The sequence below is a fragment of the Zalophus californianus genome, chromosome 4, assembly GCF_009762305.2.
Source record: "Zalophus californianus isolate mZalCal1 chromosome 4, mZalCal1.pri.v2, whole genome shotgun sequence".
Taxonomy (NCBI): Eukaryota; Metazoa; Chordata; class Mammalia; order Carnivora; family Otariidae; genus Zalophus; species Zalophus californianus.
The window spans coordinates 127,841,821-127,866,147 of record NC_045598.1 but is presented as its reverse complement, the minus strand read 5'-3'; the positions used below and the strand labels follow the sequence as shown (position 1 = coordinate 127,866,147).

The following is a 24,327-nucleotide window of genomic DNA, read 5'->3' as shown; positions in this document are numbered from 1 at the left end:
TCAGCTAAACTTAAAAAAAAAAAAATCAATAAATTAACAAAGACAGCCAAAGTCCTGGACAACTGCCAGGAAGTGCTGAGTAGTGAATGCATTAGAGGCCTGGTCTCCGAGGTAGTAGTCTGCTCAGGCACATCAATAATCCTGCCATTGGTAAAGGACTCATCTGAAAAGCAGGAATAATAACTCTTGGCCTGACTGGCAGTGTGGGATTGGTCCAGATGTTCTCCTAAAATCCCTCTGAGAGCCAGGATACATGATTCAGTGCCACTATTTATTGCCTTATTAATAAAGATTCGTACTCTGTGCACCCCTAAATACTTTAGGGAGAAAAAAAAAACTGGTTTCTAAAATAGAACATATCATATAATAAAATTCCATTTATTAAATGAAACAAATATAATGCCCTAAGATATTAACTTATGTGTCACAAGGTCATTCTCAAACAATCCCAAGCATCATACAATTGCCTAAAAATAGCCCCCTGTTCTCTCAGCAGCCCCAAAACTATTTAATTCATCTGTAAATGGGACAGTCACAAAATAATATAACCGATATAATAAACAATTTTTTTAAAACTAGTGTATTAGACACAGGAAAACAGAATTTCAAGTCTAAATTAATTCACAAAAATGTCAGAACAAATTAGCATAGTAAATAGTAACTATCTAAAGATAACCTTAGGAATATGATGCATCTAATATGGTAATTTTGATCTCTAAATTTTAAAGATGTGTAAAATAAGAGATTATGTCAGGGTGCTCGGGTGGCTTAGTCGGTTAAGGGTCTGCCTTCGGCTCAGGTCATGATCTCAGGGTCCTGGGATGGGAACTTCTCCCTCTGCCCCTCTGCCCCACTCGTGCTCGTGGTCTCTCTCTCTCTCTCTCTCAAATAAATAAATAAGATTAAAAAAATAGAAAACACTTAAAAAAGAGAGATCATGTCAATTAAGATTTTATTAGTATAACGTCCAATTACCAAAAAGGCTTAGAATATGTTCTAAATATTTTATGTCAAAACTGAATTATCCAGGGAAGTATGGATGATGTACGTGTGGGAATTAAACAATACACATCTGACAGCAATCTAAATGTCTAACTTCATAAAAAGAGCACAATAAAAAAGAGGATAATGGTGCCTATGCCATTTTTCGAATTCTATCAACTTCAGATATATTCACCAATTTCAACCCCTTGAACGATGAGCAAGCATAATGTTAGGCACCGCACACTATTTTTTGTATTAATTTTTATAATTTTCACCACAAACTTGTAATTTGTTATTATTCTTCATCCTGTTTAATACATGAGAGACCAAGCTATCCCAAAGCCCTTGCTCTTTATACAGATTTGCCTTGACTAGCTGTGACACATAACCACACACCATGATGTGGCAGATCATCCCACCGAGTTGAGGCAATTGTCCAACCATCAAATTTTTAAATAAGAATCAGAGTTAACCTCTTTGGAAAAGTTTTAATTAACTTCCTCCTCTTCTCCGTTCTTGATAAAAATTTCCATATGACCGGCACGGCTATTTGGGTTATTGCTTAGTAAACCATTAATTCAATCAGAAGAAGAAAAAAAAAAAAGGTCATTCATTGGTCATTGGTCATAGTGAAACATAATTTTGCATTTACTCATTTAATAAGTATGTTAAAGATTTGCTATATTTTATATTTTTCATATGCATCTACTGAGTGCCTATATACATTACTGTGTTCTGCTCTATCAAGGATACCAGGAAATCTGTGTACCTAGTTGGTCCTCTTTCAATCATATTTTTCAGTTTAATATTTTCACATTGAGACTTAGTGTTTTCTATAAGACAGAATTTTGTCACTCTCTTCCCTGATATTAAGTGCTTCCTTAAAATATACATGTACATATTTGCCATGTTATATCACTTTTAAGGTGTTAGAATAAAGAGGACCTATATGATTCACACACACACAATCTTACATTTCTAAAAACGAAAGAGAGACTGATGGATGTTCAAAAGTCACATTTTCTATAGCTATTTTATTAGGCACATTTAGAAGTAGAGTAAATAAAATACTTACTCATCAATTTGACAAACACACATCTCCACCTCTTTCAGGGCAGTCTGAAGTTTGCCCAAGAGTTTCTGATAAATATCTTGAGTTTCTAGGTCTTCTTCTTTTAACAAGTACCTGAGCCCATGCCGATCCTGCTGTCCCAGAGACAGACCTGAAGGGGCCGCCATGGTCGTGATTGTGTGCTGAATGTACACCATAGGGCTCAGTTTCCCTGAGGAGTTAAAATCATTCCAGAATAATATTTATGACCTTTAACTTACAGTAATGATCTAGTGCAATTCATTCTAGACACTCGGGCTTACATAAAATAAAATGCCAATCCAATGCTGAATTTAATTCAGGAATTAAAGCTTTGGGAGTTGCGACTAAAATACCCTTCAATCTCATGCTCTACTATGATGGTGTGGAATGGCACCATGCATCCCGGAAGCTGCTCCTCCTGTATTTTTCTTATACTTATAGGGCCATTTCAGACTAGTGGTTTTCACAGCAGGATAAGCTGTGCCTGTCATACATGTAAGGAAAGCAAGAACAATCGTTCTTCTTAGAGGAAAAATAAAAATAAATAAAAATGCATAACTCCTTTTTTATTCTATAAACATTTATGTATAATTATCCAAATGAGTATAGATAGGAATTCTGTCTTTCTAAAATTCAGATTTGTTTACACACCAGGAATTGATTCTATTTCAGGGACGCTGGAATAGTTAGTAATTGCCTAAATTACTTTTTGTGATTTGAGAAAGTTTCAAAAGCTAACATACCTTGCTCAGATTTATTTTCTTTATCATGAGAATTGTGCTTCCTACTATCCAGCTGAACACCAAAGGCACTCCCCAGGGAGGTGGATGTTTTGGGATAGGAAACTTCCATTATGTTGACATGGCAGTTGGTAGGGCAGAAATCACTGCTGTGTAGTGGGGAGATTTTAGATTTGGCCTGTTTAAAGGTGGGCCAGGCTCTATTCTTCAGTACACGTGAAAACTGTAAATTAAAGAAGAAATAAAGAGCAGCTGAACACACAGTGTTCATCACTTCCACTACCCATAGCAAAATGTTAAAAAATTAAATCATGTCAATTTATAACTAAATTATAAGTCGTTAGAAATTCAGTCATTATTTTAAAAGCCACCCATTCTTAATAAAGAAAAGCAATATAGGCAGCAAATGCTTACAATTCTTTTGAAGCTCTGATTACAGGTTAGATGCTAAAAGACATACATTTAAGTGACCAATACCATTACTGGGACTCAAATCCACAGGCTGCTAGCAGCTGAGAGTCAAACTGGCATCCTCGGATACTGAGATGGGATCACAACATTTCAAGTGAGGCAAAGTGGCAGAAGTGGGGAGCTGCCAGGTCAAGAGGGGACTATTCCAAACACTGTCAGAAAGCCAGTCCAAACATGAGTCTGTGAACAGGTTAGACAGCAAGGCAATGGTGGTGCTGACCCAGAAGGGCAGGACAACAGGCAGAACCAACTGCACCTCCCATGCCTCCTGAAAATCACTGCTGAGCAATTGGGTCAGGATCAGCGTGAAGACTGGTGTGGACTCTGCTTTTATGCCATTGGAAATAAACTGATACTCAAGGAATTTGCACAACTTCCAAGAATGGCCACTCTACTACTTAGAACCTTACAATCCAAATCCAGCTAATCCGTGCCATGTCTATATGGGCACCCAAAGTCTGATCTGCACCTAGGTTATTATCTTGAGCTCTCCTCCCCCTGCCCCTCGGGCTCCTTCTTGCCTTCACTCGGTTCCTTTCACATACCATCTACTCATTCTAGGTCTTCATATGGGCTGTTTGGTGTGCCTTAGAATGTTCTTCTTCCCTCATTGCCACACTTACTCCTTTGCGTTTTCAACTTCTATGAAATCATCATTAGGCCTACCCTGAGCCTTCATCTAGGTTCAATTTCCTTGGCTATGTGCTAGATTACAGCACATTGTAACCCTCCTTATAATTATGAATAATTTTCTTATCTCTATCTCAGTGGATGGTAAATTCCATGAGAGTAATACCTATGTCTGTCTTGTGCACCATAAACAGCCATCTCATAGAGCTGAACTAGATTGTAGTTTCAGAAGCAAAGGACTGAGAGCCACCAGCTACGTGTGTTTTAGTTACGTTTAGTTTAGTTATAACTGATGTGATGCCAGGCAAGTCACTGTCTTTTTACCATTCTTAGTAAAATAAGGAATATGGATGAAATGATCTCTGTGCTCTCTTCTTGCTTGAAAACTATAAGCAGATCCTATTTATTTATTCTACTAGTAGAGTAGTAATTTGGGCACTGAAAGATTAAAAATTAAGACTAACACTGGTTACTGTGTAACTTTTCTACATTAAAGTAAAAAATAAAGATGTGATATAAAAAATCACGTTATAAATATAAGCTCACCATTAGAATATGAAATATTTTATCTGTATATGAAACTGGGCCTTCAAATCACATGTCTGAAGCTACGCAGATCAGCAAAGTACAAGCACACAGTAGGAATCAAAATGAGAGTGGGCTGAAATGCAGGAAATTGTCAACAAAATTACTAACAAGTTTTATAATAATATATAATGAAAATATGCTAAACACTAAAAGAGTGGAAGTAATTTAGAGAATTCCCGGTCTATGCCCTCATTTTACTAATAAAGAAACTGTGACCTGAAGACTTATCTGGGAAAGACCTAGAATTTAAGCCCTGATACAAACTTGCAGTCAGATGATCTTTTCCATTGTAGTTGCAGGACAAAAACCTCAGATAAGGCCCCATGGCACACATAAAGGCACATAAATTAATTTTACTGTGGCACAGCATTGACCATAATAGGCAGGTATACTTCTTTTGCCTTCTTTCATTTTATTTTTTTTTAAGATTTTTATTTATTTATTTGAGAGAGAGTGCAAGAGAAAGCATGAGCGCGGGGAGGAGCATAGGGAGAGAGAGAGAAGCAGACTCCCTGCGGAGCAGGGAGCCCAACCTGGGGCTCCATCCCAGGTCCCTGAGATCATGACCTGAGCTGAAGGTAGATGCTTAATAGCTGAGCCATCCACTTTAACTTTTTACCTATTTATTCAAACATATAAAGAGAACCATCTATTCCAGACTCTGCACTCAATGTTGGAGATACAGCCCTTGCCCCTCATAGAGTTCATGGTCTGGTAGAGGACACAGGTAAAAACAATAAAATATTCTTATATATAACAATTATATTATTACAAGTATATGTAATGCATGTATATAAACATATGAACAACTGTGTGCATATATAACAATTACATAATAAATATAATAGCCAGATAATTAGTAATTTGGTAGGTGCTAAGAAGGAAGTGACAGAGTGATGGGATGAAGTGTTACCAGAGTGAGATCAGGTTGAGAAGGGAGAAGATTCGCTTTCCGGCATGACCAGTTTCCTATAGCTTTCCAACATGTACCTTGATACAAATGCCTGCGAACATAGTATGTTTCCTCTCCCCATACACTCTGAAGGGGTGTGTAACCATACTTAAATGTGCTTGAACTCTTTCAAAGAGTGTCAGAGAGGAAATTTCTTTGCTAAAGGTCTCTCTTGCAGAAGAAAGAGGCTTATGAAAGCAGTGCTGTCTTCCATCCTAGGCTGTCCCTAGGAAAGGTGGAGGTGAAGGAGGGACCCCACAGTCATGGGTCCTGGAAATGTGCTGAATACTTTTTTTTAAAGATTTTATTTATTTATTTGACAGAGAGAGACACAGCGAGAGCAGGAACACAAGCAGGGGGAGTGGGAGAGGGAGAAGGAGGCTTCTCGCGGAGCAGGGAGCCCGATGTGGGACTCGATCCCAGGACCCTGGGATCATGACCTGAGCTGAAGGCAGACACCTAACGACTGAGCCACCCAGGCGCCCCTGTGCTGAATACGTTTTGAAGATCAAAAATGTACTCCTAGGGGTGCCTGGGTAGCTCAGTTGGTTAAGTGTCTGCCTTCTGCTCAGGTCGTGAATCCCGGGTTCTGGGAATCAAGCACCAAGTTGGTCTCCCTGCTCAGTGGGGAGTCCGCTTCTCCCTCTGCCCCTGCCCTGCTTGTGCTCTCTCTCTCTCTCAAATAAATAAATAAATAAAATCTTTTTTAAAAAATGTACTCCTAGACATCATGCCCTAATATATAATTGTGCCATCTTTCTGTAACACAAAACTAAAATGAGGCAGGTGAAGCTGTTGTATTGGCTGTAGTACATACATGAGAAGACACTCTGGTCAGGCCACCCAGTAGTAGTACATGGCCCTGCCAACATGAACCTGGAATCTTTCTTAGAAACATCAAAGAGAACATGGAGTTCATTCATCTCCTCTGGAGAAACTCACAAAGAAAGACCAAAGAAAAGCTCTTTTCCATAAAGGAAAATTGCAATTTTGTGATAAAGAAATGTACAGGGTGGGGGGAAGGTAAGCTGGGACGCACAGCACCTTAAACCAATTTTGGGTAGTGCGGCCCAAACTTACTCCACCTTTATTCATCCATCCAACAATTACACATCGAGAGCTTTCTAAACCAGGCACTGTTCTAGGCATGTTAGGAAACATCAGTGAATGACACAGATTTCTGCCTTCTGGGAGGTTACATTCTAGTGAGGGGAGAGGCAAACAATAAACATAAGTCAATTCTATCATGTTAGAAGATGGTAAGTGCAGTGGAAAATAAAATGGAACAGGGCAAGAGGGCTGGGAGTTTCAGAGGTGAGGTGAAGAATGCATTGCCAATTGCAATCCTCACTGCGAAACTGGCATTTAAGCAAAATCTTGAAGGAAGGGAGAGTTGGGAATGTGGGCACAGGAACAGAAGCCTTCCCAGCAGAGTGAACATCCAGTGCGAATGCCCCAAGGATGGTACGTTTCCATGAACATCAAGAAGACCACTGTGACTGGAGCAGACACAGAGAGGGAAGGGAGAGGAAACAGGAGTAGGGAGATCATGGGTAGAGGGAAGGCACAGATTATCTAGGAGCTCAGAGGCCTCTGGAAGGATTTAGCTCTTACTTTGATTGAGAGTCACAGCCCCTCAGAATAGGCTGCCGGTGGGCAAGGGCGGAAGCAAGAAGACCACTTGTGGAAGAGAAGACGTTGGCTCATCTTAGGCTGTCAGTAATCGAAGCAGTGAGGAAAGGCTGCACGTGGTGAAGGTGGAGCCCAGAGAATGCTACGTGAGAGCCAGGAGTAAAGAACGCACGCAAGGTTTCTAGACTGAGCAAGGCGGAAGATGGGTCTCATTCTGAGGTAGAGAAGACAGCAGCTAGGACAAACTCTGGAAGGAAGGCAGGGATCAGGAGTTTATTTTGGACACATGAAGTCTGAGAGATCTATTACACCCAAATGGCGAGGTCAGAGGGGCCAGGAGATTGAATGTGATCACCAGGAGACGGAGAGGAGAAGGAGAAAGGGGGAGGGAGCACATGCTGAGCTCTGTCGCATGAAGAGGTCAGAGAAAAAAGAAGAAAAAAGGATGGGACACTCACTGTGACTGAGCCACCCAGGAAAAAGACAAGACCCGGCATAGGTAGAAAACTGCTAGAGGTACAAGGTCGACTGCATAGATGCCGCTAAAACAAGGAAGAGGTTGATGACAGTGAATGAGTTTTGGCAACATATAGGTCGTCTGACCTTAAAAAGAGCCATTCCAGTTATGTGGAGGGGGCTTGAGCCCATTTTGAGTGTGTTAAGAATGAAAGGGGAGTGAGACAGCAGGTGTAGACAGCAAGCATAGGGAGCTCTTCTCAGTACAGAGTTCAAGAAATGAAACAATAGGCAGAGAAAAAATATGGGGGGGGTCAAGGGAAATATTTTTTAATCTAGGTGATATTAAAGCATATTTGTAGATTGACATGAATAAGTGGTTCTCAGAAAGGGAGCTGCAGGTTTCTACTGCAGCTTCTACTGGTAGTTAATTCATAAATTATTAACCATGACAACACATTTATATCCAGTTATAGTCACCTGACTAAAAATGAAAACTAATACAAAGGTAAGCGACTATATTGCAGATAGTCTCCCATTTCATTGAGGTGTAAACCCCACTGGCATGGAGTTATAAAAATTCTGTATTGAGGGAAGGGGGACATGGAGAAAAATCTTACCCCCAATTTTCCTGATCCACAGATTAATCTGAGGATTATGTGGCATTAATAACTAAAGGTACTCGGAATGTTTCAAGTAAGACTGTGGATTCTTACATGAACTATTTTTGTGTAAATAGGAACTATCTCTTGAAAGCTCATTAAATATTTATATGGAGGAAGTACCCCTAATACACAAAATGAGCCCAATTATGGAATTATTCTCCAACAGAGACTGAATCTAGAATTAAAAACGGTTCTAAGGACAATTCAGGGTAAGAATGTTTCTCCAAACAGTGCATAGTTGAACGTCTGGATCACCCACACATCCTGCCCAGAGAAGATCAAATGCCTGCTTAGGATTCATTCAGGTCTCCAGTATAAGGTCTGAACTTCTCTCATACATGTGCTAAAAGACATCTGTGGCCTGTACAGCTGGCCAGAAAATCAATGATGATTGCAGCAGCCTGGCTATAGAAACTGCAGAAATCAACTTGTTTCTATTTTTAAAACCTAAAACTTTTAGAGTCAAAATAAAGGAAAGCCAGCCTCTTTGAGATTTTAGTTTCTATGGATACATTTTATTTTATAAAAAGAGGGGTATTTGAAGCCTTCATCTGGAAGAAAAAATATGTTACTAATAATAGTTTAAAAGTAAATTTGCGGAAATTAAGAATGTATATTCACAAATGCTATAGTTTCTGTGGACATGCATTTGATCCCCAAATGGAGCTAACCTCACCTAACTATAGTAAGGCTATTATTGTCTTAGCTATCTGAATTTTGTTCAAATAAGAAATATCCCTGAAATACTTTCCTGCTAACCTCGTTTCTCTATCTAGTGAGAAAGATAGTCAGTTATTCTAAATATGTGTATGGTCAATAAGGGATGCTGAAAAGGATATCTTTCAAAGTGCTTAAGTCCTAGTTGACTAGGATTCTCTTTATTTCTAAAATTAAACATAAAAGTAAGTGAGACAGCATTCCATAAACTAATACCTAGTCTGCTATTTGCCAGCTAAGTGACCTTAAGCAAATTCTTAATCTCCCTGCGAAAGAAGCAGATGGTAGGAGTATTCAGTACATAGAGCTGTTTCAAGGCTCAAACAATAATGTACATAAAAGAGCTTTCCACATTCAGTGATATTATTTTTATCATCTAAAAATCCACTGCCCATTAGCCTGTCCATCTCTGTTTTAAAAGCTTTCTAGGCTCTTAGTTACTTCCGAGAATATGGAAGATATTTACTTGCCAAGATGATGTTTTTGAGAATCCCCAACATTTGGGGAAAACCCTATCCCATCTGCTTCTAATCCTAATCCTACCCCCAACACACACTCTCCAGTTTATCACAAACTGTATTTTTGTTAAAAAACCAAGGTATAACACCTTCATCCACTATAACCAATCCATCATAGAGCTGGATGTATTCTACCTCCTATGCACCACTTGAATTGATTCTTTTCTCTCCATGCCCAATGCTTCTACATGAGACCAAGTCATCACTGATTTGCACTTTTCACAAACAAATCGGATTATTATGTCACTCTAAAAAACACTAGAAAAATCAGATTTTGTCAGTTTTCTTTTTAATGGTATCCAACTCGAACCCTCCTTTCTAGGCTAGGCAATATGCCAATTCTTCATCAATAAAATCAGTCTCATTTCTACGTCTTTGCCTTCACTTATGAGATCTCTCTTTCTTCACTTATGAGCTCTCTCTGTACTTGCATGCCATCTCTACTTCTCTTCTCTCTGACAAATTTTTCCAACTTGCAGCAGCTAGCAATTGCTGACTATTCCATCCACAATGATTTCTCCTTTACTGAAATGCTATTGCCCTCGTAGTCAGACCCATACTGTTTAGCTGTGTAGTGGAATTTAGCTGTGGAATTTGAACAAAACATATGCTGTATAGCATACTGTCAAATGCAGGTAAGCACACGAAGACCAGATTTACAATAAAAGGGAAGAAGGTCCAAATTCCACAGCTGTGCCCAGCTGCGTGCCTTTGGGCAAGTTACTTGACCACTCTGAGTTTCCATCACTTCAACAATGAAATAGATGATGTCTCATGTCACTGTGTTGATAAAATTATACAGCATATGAAAACTGTAAAATATCTCTGCAATGCCTGACCCTGTTGGAGACTGCTGTAAACTGTTGTGTGCAACATAACTCCAGGGAGCGCCATCATCTTGAGCAGGGTATGTGGTGCCAACACAGTCAACTTGTCATGGTGGTACCGCCTAGCAGGTTAAGTAGTCAGTATTATTATTAGTTACTTCATGTATTTTGACCTTTCTTACGATGCAGATCGTAAGTGTGCGAGGGCAGCCATCCTCAAGTAATTATGGACAACATAATAGGTACACATTTAGTAAATATTTCCCTATTCTTCCCGCCCCATCCTGCAACAAATTTGTTTCTGCGAAGTTGAGTTTTTGACCCATACCACTGGCTTTCATTGAAGAATGTATTAAAAATGTCTGTCACATAAAACAAATTGCTATTTCTTTTTCAGGGACATGTTTACGGGCACTGCCCTGACGTTTCCTGGTGCCGCCTCTTTGAAATTCAGTGTGAGAGATTTCTTTTGGAACTCAAGTCTAAGAAAAGCTTTGCTTCTCTTAAGAAACATGTATAAATCACAGGGATGCTGATAAATATGTAAAAGACTATGTTTCTTTTTTTATTTTGGTTATCAGGATGCTGAAGGTCAAATATAACATTCCACTTTAGCAACTAACTAGAGTCTTAGGACTTGCTGACCATATGACCCTTTTCCCCTGCTTGTCTGTACCATCACTATAATATAACTTTACCTATAAATGTACCTGTTAATTTTCCACTAATATCCATTCTCTCTTTCTTCCTTTTATTAATAAAATTCTCTGAGTTTTAGTGGGGCACATGGATGCCCAGTTTGAGACAACATTTCTCAGCCTGCTTTCACTAAATGACTAATTGGATATGAACAGGAGTGCTGCGTACAATTTCCGGGTCATGCCCTCAGCAGGAAACTCTACTCTTTCCTTCCTCTTTTCTCTTCTGAGGGACTATAACTTAGACATGGTGCTGATGAGCCAACTTTGACCTTGTGGAAAGGACAATGTCTTAGGGAAGACAGCAAAAATTGAGAAGGATCCCTAGAATATTATCAAGCCCCACCCCAATGGACTCCAGTCCAGTTGAACTTTCATGTGAGTGAAAATAAGCTTTCAATTCTAAGCCTGTGTTATCTTGGTCCTTCTTACAAGCAGCTGAATCAATACCCTACCTAATATACCCTCATCCTAATGTTTTGTTTTTACTTATATAGTTTACTTTTGTTCATGTATATTTCTTTAAGTTTTTTCTACTGCTTTTGCTGTTTGCATGAATGGAAAGAGAAAGAGAAATGACCCCCACACACTGACAAGTTTGACAACTAGAATCTGCCCAAACCCCTATCACACTTCATACAAATTCATTTCTGAAGTAGAATGATTCTCTTTTCAAAATGTGCTCAAAGGGGAATACTAATTTGCATTTGTTTAGACCTTTTAAATTTTACTTCAAAGCACTGTCCTATCTTACACAGAAGGGAGAAGTAAAAAAGAGAATCTTCTGTCCTCAGCTTCAACAAGGCATACACATGGCATCTTTCCCAAACTCAAATAGGTGACCTGACCTCAGCAATAATGGAGGGAGGATTAACAGATGTGACAATTAAGCAGTGATCTTGAGTATCATTTTTCTTCATGTGAATGGACTTACAAAAAATTAAAACAGCAATACATATTCAACTTCACAAGCTAAACATTTTAGGAAGTCTTAAAGAAAAACATGGTGATCCCTTCTTCCCCCTTGTCTGTATTCTACCTGAGGTAATCAATGTTGAAGTATTCATTCTTGCATTTCCCTATTCTCCTATAGCCATATCTGGACATATGCGGGCTTATTTTTACATAATATATCAGGAGCATAAAACATACACACTTAACTCACATTCATAAAAACTGAGATAAATAATGTTTCCTAGAATGGCTGTACCAAGTTGTAAACAACCAACCTCATTTTGAGGGAAATAATTTAATTAGCTAGTCTCCTGTTGATATAAATAGAAAAAAAAACTTACTATAGGATATTTATTGGAGATCAATTTCTATTAATTCTACTTCTAAATAATATCTTCAAATCCATTTAATTTTCTCTGTCTCCCTCCTCTTCACCATAGGCCAAGCTACCATCATCACTCACTGGGACTATTGCAACAATTTCTTCCTCATCTCTATGTCTCCATTCTTGCCCCTTGCAATCCATTCCTATAGAGGAATGGATTTTCTTTTTCTTTTAAAAACCGAAATTAGATGAAGTCATCCCCCTGGTTTAAAAGCTTCCAATTGCTTCTCATTGATGTGAGAAGAAAATCCAAACTCCTTCCCATGTTCCAAAAGGTAAAAAGCTTCCACAGCTCTTAACACTGGTCCTTGCCTAAGCCTCCAACCTTATGACTAGCCACACCCCCCCCCCCCCCACCTCCACCCTGGCTTTTTTTTTTTTTTTTTTGCTTTGGGGCCTCTGTAAAGATTTATTTACTTCTTTGCTGCTTCCCCCACTCAAATAAGTACCCTGAGAGGAAAGATCTTTTCTCCTTTGCTGCCATATTCTTAGCACCAAGAACAGTGTTTGGCATATAAAATGTGCTCAATAAATATGTCACATAAATGTACTAATCAATCAATTTCAGACAGACTGTGTTCCACGTACTTTCTGATTGAGAGTTCTATTCCCTCTGTTGAGAGAAAAGGAAAATAACTATTGACTCATAATTAGGTGGCCTGGATTTACAACACAACTCTATCTTTTGCTAGTAATTTAATTCTTTGGGCCTCAGTTATTATATGTGGAAAATGTGGAATAATGAACTAGCTTTCAGGTTTATAAAGATCAAATAAGGTTAATGGCTGTAAAGGCATTTAAAAAAACTCTAAAATGTTATATAAATGTTATTATTTCAATAAACTGGTATATAAATAAGTAATGAAAGTATCAAGAATTGAATTAAATTGGACATTTAAATAATTTAAATAATAATTACATGGGAAATATATACATAAAACTTTTACCTTTTTATAACTGGATATTCTCTGACATATGCGCTCAATTTTTTCACTGCAAATGGCACTGAATTTACTTTGAAGGTCAGTAGGAATCACTTCATTTAAAGAGTTAAGGCTGGTGCAGTTTTGTACAAAATGATCATCACTTTTAGCCAAGGCTTCAAGAATCTGTAGAAACACACACACACAGAGAACAAGAAAAGAAAACCTTCAAAATTAGCCAAGTAAAATTTTCACAATTCTAGAACACAGGCTGACTCTACCCAGCACACTTCCCTGAGCTGCTTGGGATTTCTATGTTCGGTAAAACCCTTGGAGTGAAGTGATGGGCTTGTGTGTTTGGCCTCTCATGTCTTGCCTTCTGCCAACTATAAAAGGTTGCCTGAGGGAAGTGAGTGGACTTCAAAGACTCCCTGCTGGATAAATCAGTATGCTCTGATGTGGTAACACATTGCCTATATTTTAGTCAGAGTTACTCAGAACATTTTTTTCCCCCAATTTGGTAGTAGAACAACAAAAACTAAGGAAAGCCAACAGAATGGCATCCTTACTTTCTACTGAGAGGCCAGTACAGAGAATGCATGTAACAAATGTTTGTTGATGAAATGAATAAATAAGAAATTCTCTTGCTAAAGTAAAATCAATGATAGTTGCAGTGTCTGAGCTCCATCTGATAAAGCATCAGATAAAAGTATCCATATGATGTATTCAATTAATAAATCCTTTTGGCTATTTGAATCAATTGTAAGACAGCACTTGTGTGTGTTTATGTGTATACACACTATTGATCACTGAGAATTTCCAATGAGTTGAATTAATTATGTGTCATATTGCTGATTGTTCAAAGATTGCAAGGATTGGTAACACCCTTACATGACATTTTTATACTACTGGATGAGGGATACAATGTATAGATGCTGTTTATTTGAGCTCCCTCACCACCTCTACTTCCCTGACTTACAGAATATAAAGTGTGAGCTTTTTGTTTAATCACTACTCTAGATAGTAGAGCTCACTTTATCATTAGCTGTGTGATCTTGGTTAAATTTCTTAATTTCTTTGATTTTCTTTTCTTCATGTGTAGAATGGAAATATTTGCAGGATTTATACAGTTCATATATATAAAATAATCCATGTAACTTTGCAAATTTGAAATAGCTAGAAAAGGAGATAAAATGCTAATAAAATGGTTCCAAACTCCTACATGGATTGCCTTAGTAATAATAAGGGGTTGCGTTTTGAAAATACAGATTCTATATCAAAAGATACATAGAATAATGGAATTTTTTTTGAGGTTGACTTTCAGAATATAAAACAAAAACATAAAATAATTTTTGAAATAGTGCATAATCTATCTCAACCACTCATATATAAAACAAGGGTTAACATGAAAAAATAAAAGTAGTGAAGCTATATGTCATATTTCTTACTTGTAATACCTGAATCCTCACCGGGTGAGAGAAAAGCATGAGAAATAACTAGAGCTCAGACCTGGGGAGGGTCCAACAGGAGTTTTACTGATTTACCTACTGGAAGGATCATAAAAAGCAAGAGTCACCTCTCACTTAACTACATTTTATCCATTTGATGAAAACTCCCTTCCTCCCTCTCTATCTTGGTTTAATCTAAAGACTAAGGATGATATCCTTCCCAACTACGAATTACATAAATGTCTGAGGGTCTATTCATAAATGGATCTCTAAGCTTTGTGAAATTTTATGAAATAAACATGAGACTTGCAGAATTTGAAGTTTCTTATAATACATTTCATGGCTTCAAATACTTTTCAGAGGATTATCCACATTTAAAAAAGCACCACCTGTCACAAAAACCATCTGAAAGGTATTCATGACACTGAATCAACAGATGTAGCAAACTTAACTAAATGCAGAGAAGCCTTTGCCAAATCAACTAACATTTGCCTGGGCAAGAGTCCCGTCTAACTTCACACTGTGCTCCAAAAGAGATCAATAAAAAGAAAGGTTGTATGCATACCGAGTAATGGGGGGAGAAAAAAGAAAAGAACGTTGAATGAGCTGACAGCTATTTACATTTTTTAAAGCAGAGGTGGGGGAGGGTGTCAGTGACTTTAATTAGAACAAAGTCCCTTGTTTTGCCAGGATCACGCATACCTTGGCAGTGAGGCTGAAGAAGCCTTTGGGCTCGATCATCTTCTCCACCACGTTGCACTTCATCCCAGCTGTGCTGTCATACTCATACACGACACCGTATTCCAGGTGCACGTTATCCACGGTTAGACTCACGTGCTCCTTCTTCCCGTCAATGATGGCCATGGTGTTAAACTTGTCATCACCTCTGGAACAGAGACAATTTTAATTCAACAATTCAGGAAGGGTTCGTTAGTCTCTTCAAAGAATTTGAGTCTCTCTGAATAATTTTTAAAGATTTCTTGAAAGGATGGCTAAATCCGACAGTCTCGTTAACATTTTTAAAAACAAGAACACTTAAAAAAAAACAAAAAAAAAAACATGTTGGAGTGATCCAAATCTCACCACTCTAACATGACTAGTCTTTGCACATCCATTTTGGTCTATGGACCATATGTATGCCTATTTATACCACTATAAACATTATACATACAATTTTACATTTTTTATTAGAAGCACGCATGACTTAAAGTCAGGGCTCCTAAAACTGCCTCAAACATCGAATGAAATTTGTTCAAAGCAGAAAAAAACATATAAAACCATTCTGAAGAAGCAGAAAGGAGGTGCAATAATCATTTTTTTCCAGCAGACAGGATACATGAATTTTACCAAACATCTTCTGCAGATAGCTCATTGAGAAAATTTGTCATTGTTCGCTACAATAACATTTTCATCTAGACTGTCTTCCTATCGGTTTTTGGCCTACAATTAGTCAGCTGGCATAAAAACACCTAAGATCTCAAGCAGGAAAGCTCCTGAGAAACCTAACAGCAAATATTAAATTAGCAAAAATAGAATATTAGTTAACTAAAAACAATTAAGTCCTAGAATGGCAGAAATAGTAAATATAAAATAGGCAAAAGCAGAGTAATGGTTTATCTTAAAATAACTGAGTCCCAGAATAGCTAGAAATAAATTATCAGAGCATCTCATCAACCCTTTCACTGTGGCACTAATGATGATGAGCAAAAAAAAGCTAACTCTAAATGAGGAATAAAGGCCTCACGATAAGGTCCTGAGATTTGTCCTAGTTTAAATAATTAAGAAAGTCGGTATGTCATAACAACCTTGGTGCTCCAATGTGGTTGAAATATTTCTAATATCGTCCATGATCTTAGTGGCTCTTACCCAGGGGCCTTCCAGGAGTGGGGGGAACAGAGCTTTTGCTGAGTGCTCCCCCCTCTTATGATAAGTGTGTATAGGGGATTATGTAACTGGGCGGGCTGGAAGAACCTAATTGTACAATAAAAATGTCCAGAGTTATCCACTAATAATGTAAATGGAAAGATAACAGAAAAAAGGTAAGAGAGGGTTCAAGGACTTCTGTGAAAAAGTGTTGAAACAATAATTCAAGGTATTTGTCAAATGCAAACATAACTTTAATTGCTTCCGTCCCTTTACCTTTGGTGAAGAAGCCACTGAATCCAGCAATCTGCTGGTTACTTCACTGAGAAAACAGAAATGGTCTGAGTCCTTATCAATAGATATTGGTCTTTCTCTCATTTCTACATTACTAGTTTGTCTCTTTCATTATAATTAATGTTAGAATACAGTAAAAGTTACTTGAATCAAGAAAATATTTTCAAAGGGACTACAGACTTTCTTTCTAAACTCAGGCTTCAAATTTTAGTGCACATACAGATCAGATCTTGTTAAAGTGGAGATTCTGTTTCAGTAGGTCTGGGGTAGGGCTGAGATTCTGCATCCTTCCAGGTGATATTGTAGCTGCTGGTCTGTGAACCACACGGGATTAGGAAGGTCTACACAACGTTTAAACTCAAAACAAGGAAGCACATTGTTACTTGGGTTTGAACCTGCATTCTACAATTTACTGGCTTGGGAAATCCCTTAAGCTAATAAACTTCAATTTCTTCTTCCATAAAATAAGGATGATGACAGTAAGTAACACTGTTGAGAGATTTCCTTTTTTGATGACTTTATGAGATAACCCATGTAAAACACCTAAAGTGCCTAACAAAGTATAGTAGCTATGACGTGTTAGTGGCTAGCTATTATTACTTATGTATTTACATAACATCTATTTGGTGATAATGATTTAAGAAAGTGGCTTGAATATACAAGATTTTCAAAAATAGGGACTAGACACAAGCACATTGAAAAAGAATACTACTATAAGCAAATGAGGAGAAAAAGAAGGAACCCACCTTCTACTTTGCAGTCAAAAGCATCCCCTACTTCCTCTCCAGGAGGCTTGGAGTTAGACTTTTGAAGGTCTTCTTGAGCGCTTTCAATGCTATTATAAACCCATTGTATGGAATCTTGCTGGAATTAGGAGGGGGAAATAAACCTCAGAGGTATTAGTGGTTCTAAAAAGGCATATCCATTTCACAAACCTGCTTTGGGAGAGTTGACAATCCTATTTATTCTTCTAGTTTATTTAAAGATAATAAAATTTGAAAGAGAAAGAAAATCAACATCAGAAACTAGTAAAAAGTCAATGGCAATTATATTATTTAGCAAATTGATTTTTTTTAGGCTTGAAATTTTATCTTCCAAAGATGTTTTTAAATAGGCTGTATTTCTCAAGTGTCATACTTAAATGCCTCAAGTATATCTTAAATGCCAGATGGACAGTTTTCTGAAGAATCAATCATCTATCACTCTATAAACCACTTAAATGCTCTCCTGACACATATATTTAATATAGTTAATGCTTTTTTGAAATAAACCAATAAGAAAATTGGAAGAACATCTTTCATTTCATTGGGTTCCCAAGTGATGTAACTATTTTTTAATCCTTCCATATCATAAATCATCCTATATTTTAATTAAAATAAGCAGTTGCAGCCTTATCTAAATAAATGAGAAAGAAGAAGCGGCCACCAAGTAATTGCTTTCAGGTCTGCATTACTTACTTTAAGTTTATACCTTTCCTAGGTCAGATGATAAACTGAATTGCACTACTGAAGTGTGATATAATTTACATTATCCATTTTTCTCTTGTATTAACTTCACAATTGTGTTTCATTATTATATTGCTATCCAAATGCTAGTTAACATTTGATCATTCAAATACACCTTGGTAACCTGTTGTGACCCCTAATGAACCACATGCTCCGGTACCCACACCTCTGTGTAGCTCCTTCCCACACTGACCCAAAGCTTGGTCATGGGATCTGATTTTCCCAAAGGGATATTAGGAAGCATGATATAAATAGAGTTGATGGTTTTATCCCCTCTTCAAATGCAGATACCGTGCAGGAAAGACAATCCACTAGACTGGAAAAGGAGGCCATGTGGAGGAGCTTGGGAGCGAGAGAACACGAGGAGGGGAGTTGCAGAGCCCAGGTGTTCCCAGAACAAATTCGCCACATCAGTGCCTTCACAGGAATCAACACTCGATCGATCCACAAAAATCAAGGGAAATAATCAATCACTGTTGTTTTAAGCCACTAAGTTTTCGGACAGTCTGTTTTGTGGCAATGGATACATGATGAAGCTGGTTACTCACTGGTGAATTTTTCTATTTATTCCTTTTCTTTTTTTAAAAAAAAGATATTTTTTTATTTGGGAGTTATATGTAACTCATAAATTGTTGAACACTACATCTGAGACTAATATGTACTATATGTTGACTAAAAGAATTTACATTTTTAAAAAAGGATCTATTTATTTAGAGGGGCGGAGCAAGATGGCAGAGGAGTAGGAGACCTGAATTTCGTCTGGTCTCACGAATTCAGCTGAATAGGGATCAAACCATTCTGAACACCTACAAACTCAACAGGAGATCAAAAAAGAGAGTAGCAACAACTCTCTGAACAGAGAAGCGACCACTTACTGGAAGGCAGGACGTGTGGAGAAGTGAATCCGAGGCGATATTTGGGAGGATAGATGGCGGGGGAGGGGGCCTCTGTCGGCCGCTTCTGGCAAGTGACAGAGCCGCGGAGCACAAAATCGGAACTTTTAGAGGTCGGCTCTGCTGAGGGACGTCGCTCCAGTGGCTAAGCGGGGGGGGGGGGGTGGTGGAACCCTCACGGGAGAGTGTGGTCTCAGGACCCTCGGGGTCACAGAAAGACCGGGGGTGTCTCAGTGCGGCAGAGCTCCCAGGTATTGGAGCGGGGAAGCCGGCTGCAGAGAGAGAGCTGGGGCACGGGCTCTCACCTCGGGGTTGCCATAAACTGTGATCTGCAGCACAGTCAGGCCACTGCTCCTCCAGCAGGGACCCAACAAGCGGCAGAGCTGGGGAGACTCCCCTTCCTCCCGCGGGAGGAGCGGCGCCGGAACGCACCGCAGGGATCTGCTGGGTTTAGAGACCCCACACAGGGTTGGGTGCCAGAGATAGAAACGCTCGGTCACAGGCCGGGTGAGCACGGAGTGCAGCCGGAGACCGGGGAGACAGGAGTGACTGCTTTTCTCTGGGGGCGCACTAAGGAGCGGGGCCCCGAGTTCTCGGCTCCTCCGGGCGGAGATTGGGAGTCCACCATTATCACCCTGGTCCTCCAAAGCTGTACCAAGAGCTTGCAGGGAACAAAATCTCCTGAGAGCAAACCCGAACAGCTTCCTTAGCCCGGACTCACAAGGGCGGGGCAATTCAGCCTCCGGCAAAGACATTTGGGAACCACGGCAAAAGGCCCCTCGCCCAGAAGATCAGCAGAAACAGCCAGCAAGCCAAGACCAAGTTTACCGATCAAGGAGAACGGGAGAACTCCAGCGCTAGGGGAATACTGCACATAGCATTCATGGCTTTTTTTACCATGATTCATTAGTTTTTCAAAGTTAATTTTTTAACTTTTTTTTAATTTTTCTTTTTCCCTTTTTCAACCAACATCTTATCAATCCCTTTTTTAAAAAAACATTTTTTATTTTTCATTTTTAGAGTCATATTTTATCCCTTCATAGTAGTTACCCTTATTTTTGGCATATATATATAAGTTATTCCCTCTTTAAAATTTTGAGATACAGTTTCTTCTAACAGATCAAAATATACCCTAAATCACTAGTGTATGGCTTTGTTCCTGTCTCCTGCCTGATCACATTCTCTCCCCGCCTTTTTTTTTTTTAATCTTCTCCTTTCTTTTTTCAAGCAACTTCTTATCTGATCAATTCCTTTTATAAAATTTTTTATAATTTTCATCTTTACACTCATCTTCCATCCCTTCATTGCATCAAACCTTATTTTGTATATATGTAAGTCTTTCTTCCTTTAAAATTTTAGGAGGCACTTTATTCTAACAGACCAAAATACGCCCAAAATCTAGTGTGTGGCACTGATCTATGCACTAGCCTGATCATATTTGATCATATTCTGTTTTTTTGTATTGTTCTGTTTTTGTTTTTATCTTTTCCTTTTTGTTTTCTTTTCTTTCTTTTCTCTTTCTTTTTTCTTTCTTTCCCTTTCTTTTCCCCTGGTTTCAGGTCTTCTCTGATTTGTATACAGTATATTTGCTGGGGACGTTGTTAACCTGTTAGCATTTTGTTCTCTCATTCATCTATTCTCCTCTGGACAAAATGACAAGACGAAAAAAATCACCTCAGCAAAAAGAACAAGAGGTAGTACCGTCTGCCAGGGACCTACTCAAAACGGACATTAGTATGATGTCGGACCTAGAGTTCAGAATCATGACTTTAAAGATACTAGCTGGGCTTGAAAAAGGCGTGGAAGTTATTGGAGAAACGCTTTCTGGAGAAATAAAAGAACTAAAATCTAAACAACTTGAAATCAAAAAGGCTATTAATGAGGTGCAATAAAAAATGGGGGCACTAACTGCTAGGATAAATGAGGCAGAAGAGAGAATCAGCGATATAGAAGACCAAAGGATGGAAAATAAAGAGGCTGAGAAAAAGAGAGAGAAACAACTACAGGATCACGAGGGCAGAATTCGAGAGATAAGCGATACGATAAGACGAAACAACATTAGAATAATTGGGATCCCAGAAGAAGAAGAAAGAGAGAGAGGGGCAGAAGGTATATTGGAGCAAATAATAGCAGAGAACTTCCCTAATGTGAGGAAGGAAACAGGCATCAAAATCCAGGAGGCACAGAGAACCCCTCTCAAAATCAATAAAAATAGGTCAACACCCCGATATCTAATAGTAAAACTTAACGAGTCTCAGAGACAAAGAGAAAATCCTGAAAGCAGCTCGGGAGAAGAGATATGTAACCTACAATGGTAGAAATATTAGATTGGCAACAGACCTATCCACAGAGACCTGGCAGGCCAGAAAGGACTGGCATGATATCTTCAGAGCACTAAACGAGAAAAATATGCAGCCAAGAATACTATATCCAGCTAGGCTGTCATTGAAAATTGAAGGAGAGAGAAAAATCTTCCAGGACAAACAAAAACTAAAGGAATTTGCAAACACGAAACCAGCCCTCCAAGAAATATTGAAAGGGGCCCTCTAAGCAAAGAGAGAGCCTAAAAGCAGCATAGATCAGAAAGGAACACAGACAATATACAGTAACAGTCAAATTACAGGCAATACAATTGCACTAAATTCATACCTTTCAATGGTTACCCTGAATGTAAACGGGGTAAATGCCCCAATCAAAAGACACAGGCTATCAGATTGGATTAAAAAACAAGACCCATCGATGTGCTGTATGCAAGAGACTCATTTTAGACCCAAAGACACCACCAGATTGAAAGTGAGGGGGTGGAAAACCATTTACTATGCTAATGGACACCAAAAGAAAGCTGGGATGGCAATCTTTATATCAGACAAATTAGATTTTAAAACAAAGACTGTAATAAGAGATGAAGAAGGACACTATAGCCTACTTAAACGGTCTATCCAACAAGAAGATCGAACAATTGTAAATATCTACACCCCTAACATGGGAGCAGCCAATTATATAAGGAAATTAATAACAAAAGCAAAGAAACACATTGACAACAATAATAGTGGGGGACTTTTAACACCCCCCTGACCGAAATGGACAGAACATCTAAGCAAAAGATCAACAAGGAAATAAAGACTTTAAATGACACACTGGACCAAATGGACTTCACAGACATATTCAGAACATTCCATCCCAAAGCAACGGAATACACATTCTTCTCTAGTGCCCATGAACATTCTCCAGAATTGATCACATCCTAGGTCACAAATCAGGTCTCAACCGGAACCAAAAGATTGGGATTATTCCCTGTATATTTTCAGTCCACAATGCTTTAAAACTAGAACTCAATCATAAGAGGAAAGTTGGAGAGAACTCAAATACATGGAGGCTAAAGGGCATCCTACTAAAGAATGAATAGGTAAACCAGGAAATTAAAGAAGAATTTTAAAAATTCATGGAAACCAATGAAAATGAAAACACAACTGTTCAAAATCTTTGGGATACAGCAAAGGCAGTCCTGAGAGGAAAGTATATAGCAATACAAGCCTTTCTCAAGAAACAAGAAAGGTCTCAAATACACAACCTAACCCTACACCTAAAGGGGCTGGAGAAAGAACAGCAAATAAAGCCTAAACCCAGCAGGAGAAGAGAAATAATAAAGATCAGAGCAGAAATCAATGAAATAGAAACCAAAAGAACAGTAGAACAGATCAACGAAACTAGGAGCTGGTTCTTTGAAAGAATTAACAAGATTGATAAACCCCTGGCCAGACTTATCAAAAAGAAAAGAGCAATGACCCAAATCAACAAAATCATGAATGAAAGAGGAGAGATCACAACCAACGCCAAAGACATACAATTATAAGAACATATTATGAGTAACTCTATGCCAGCAAATTAGATAACCTGGAAGAAATGGGTGCATTCCTAGAAATGTATCAACTACCGAAATTGAACCAGGAAGAAATAGAAAACCTGAACAGACCTATAACCACTAAGGAAATTGAGGCAGTCATCAAAAATCTCCCAACAAACAAAAGCCCAGGGCCAGATGGCTTCCCAGGGGAATTCTATCAGACATTTAAAGAAGAATTAATACCTACTCTCCTGAAACTGTTCCAAAAAAAGAAATGGAAGGAAAACTTCCAAACTCATTTTATGAGGCCACCATTACCTTGATCCCCAAACCAGACAAAGACCCCATCAAAAAGAACTACAGACCAATATCCTTGATGAACATGGATGCAAAAATGCTCACCAAAATACTAGCCAAAAGGATCCAACAGTACATTAAAAGGATTATTCACCATGACCAAGTGGGATTTATCCCTGGGCTGCAAGGCTGGTTCAACATCCGCAAATCAATCAACATGATACAATACATTAACAAAAGAAAGAACAAGAATCATATGATCCTCTCAAGAGATGCAGAAAAAGCATTTGACAAAGTCCAGCATCCTTTCTTGATCAAAACTCTTCAAAGTATAGGGATAGAGGGTACATACCTCAATATCATAAAAGCCATGTACGAAAACCCTACAGCAAATATCATTCTCAATGGGGAAAAGCTGAGAGCTTTTCCCCTAAGGTCAGCAACGCGGCAGGGATGTCCACTATCAACACTGCTATTCAACATAGTATTAGAAGTCCCAGCCACAGCAATCAGACAACAAAAAGAAATTAAAGGCATCCAAATCGGCAAAGAGGAAGTCAAACTCTCACTCTTTGCAGATGATATGATACTGTATGGGGAAAACCCAAGAGACTCCACCCCAAAACTTCTAGAACTCATACAGGAATTCAGTAAAGTAGCAGGCTATAAAATCAATGCACAGAAATCAGTGGCATTCCTATACACCAACAACAAGACAGAAGAGAGACAAATCAAGGAGTCGATCCCATTTACAATTGCACCCAAAACCATAAGATACTTAGGAATAAATTTAACCAAAGAGGCAAAGGATCTGTACTCAGAAAACTATAAAATACTCATGAAAGAAATTGAAGAAGACACAAAGAAATGGAAAAACGTTCCATGCTCATGGATTGGAAGAACAAATATTGTGAAGATGTCAATGCTACCTAGAGCAACCTACACATTCA

The 24,327-nt window shown here is 38.5% G+C and overlaps 1 protein-coding gene across 1 annotated transcript in view; it reads right to left on the bottom strand.

Moving 5' to 3' along the window:
• Positions 1–24,327, bottom strand: part of PREX2 (phosphatidylinositol-3,4,5-trisphosphate dependent Rac exchange factor 2) — a 296,111-nt gene that overhangs the window by 116,893 nt on the left and 154,891 nt on the right. Inside the window, 6 exon segments of the mRNA XM_035727132.1 lie at positions 2,060–2,267; positions 2,821–3,040; positions 13,258–13,419; positions 15,384–15,565; positions 17,019–17,021; positions 17,585–17,702. Coding sequence (XP_035583025.1) covers positions 2,060–2,267; positions 2,821–3,040; positions 13,258–13,419; positions 15,384–15,565; positions 17,019–17,021; positions 17,585–17,702 — 893 coding nt within the window.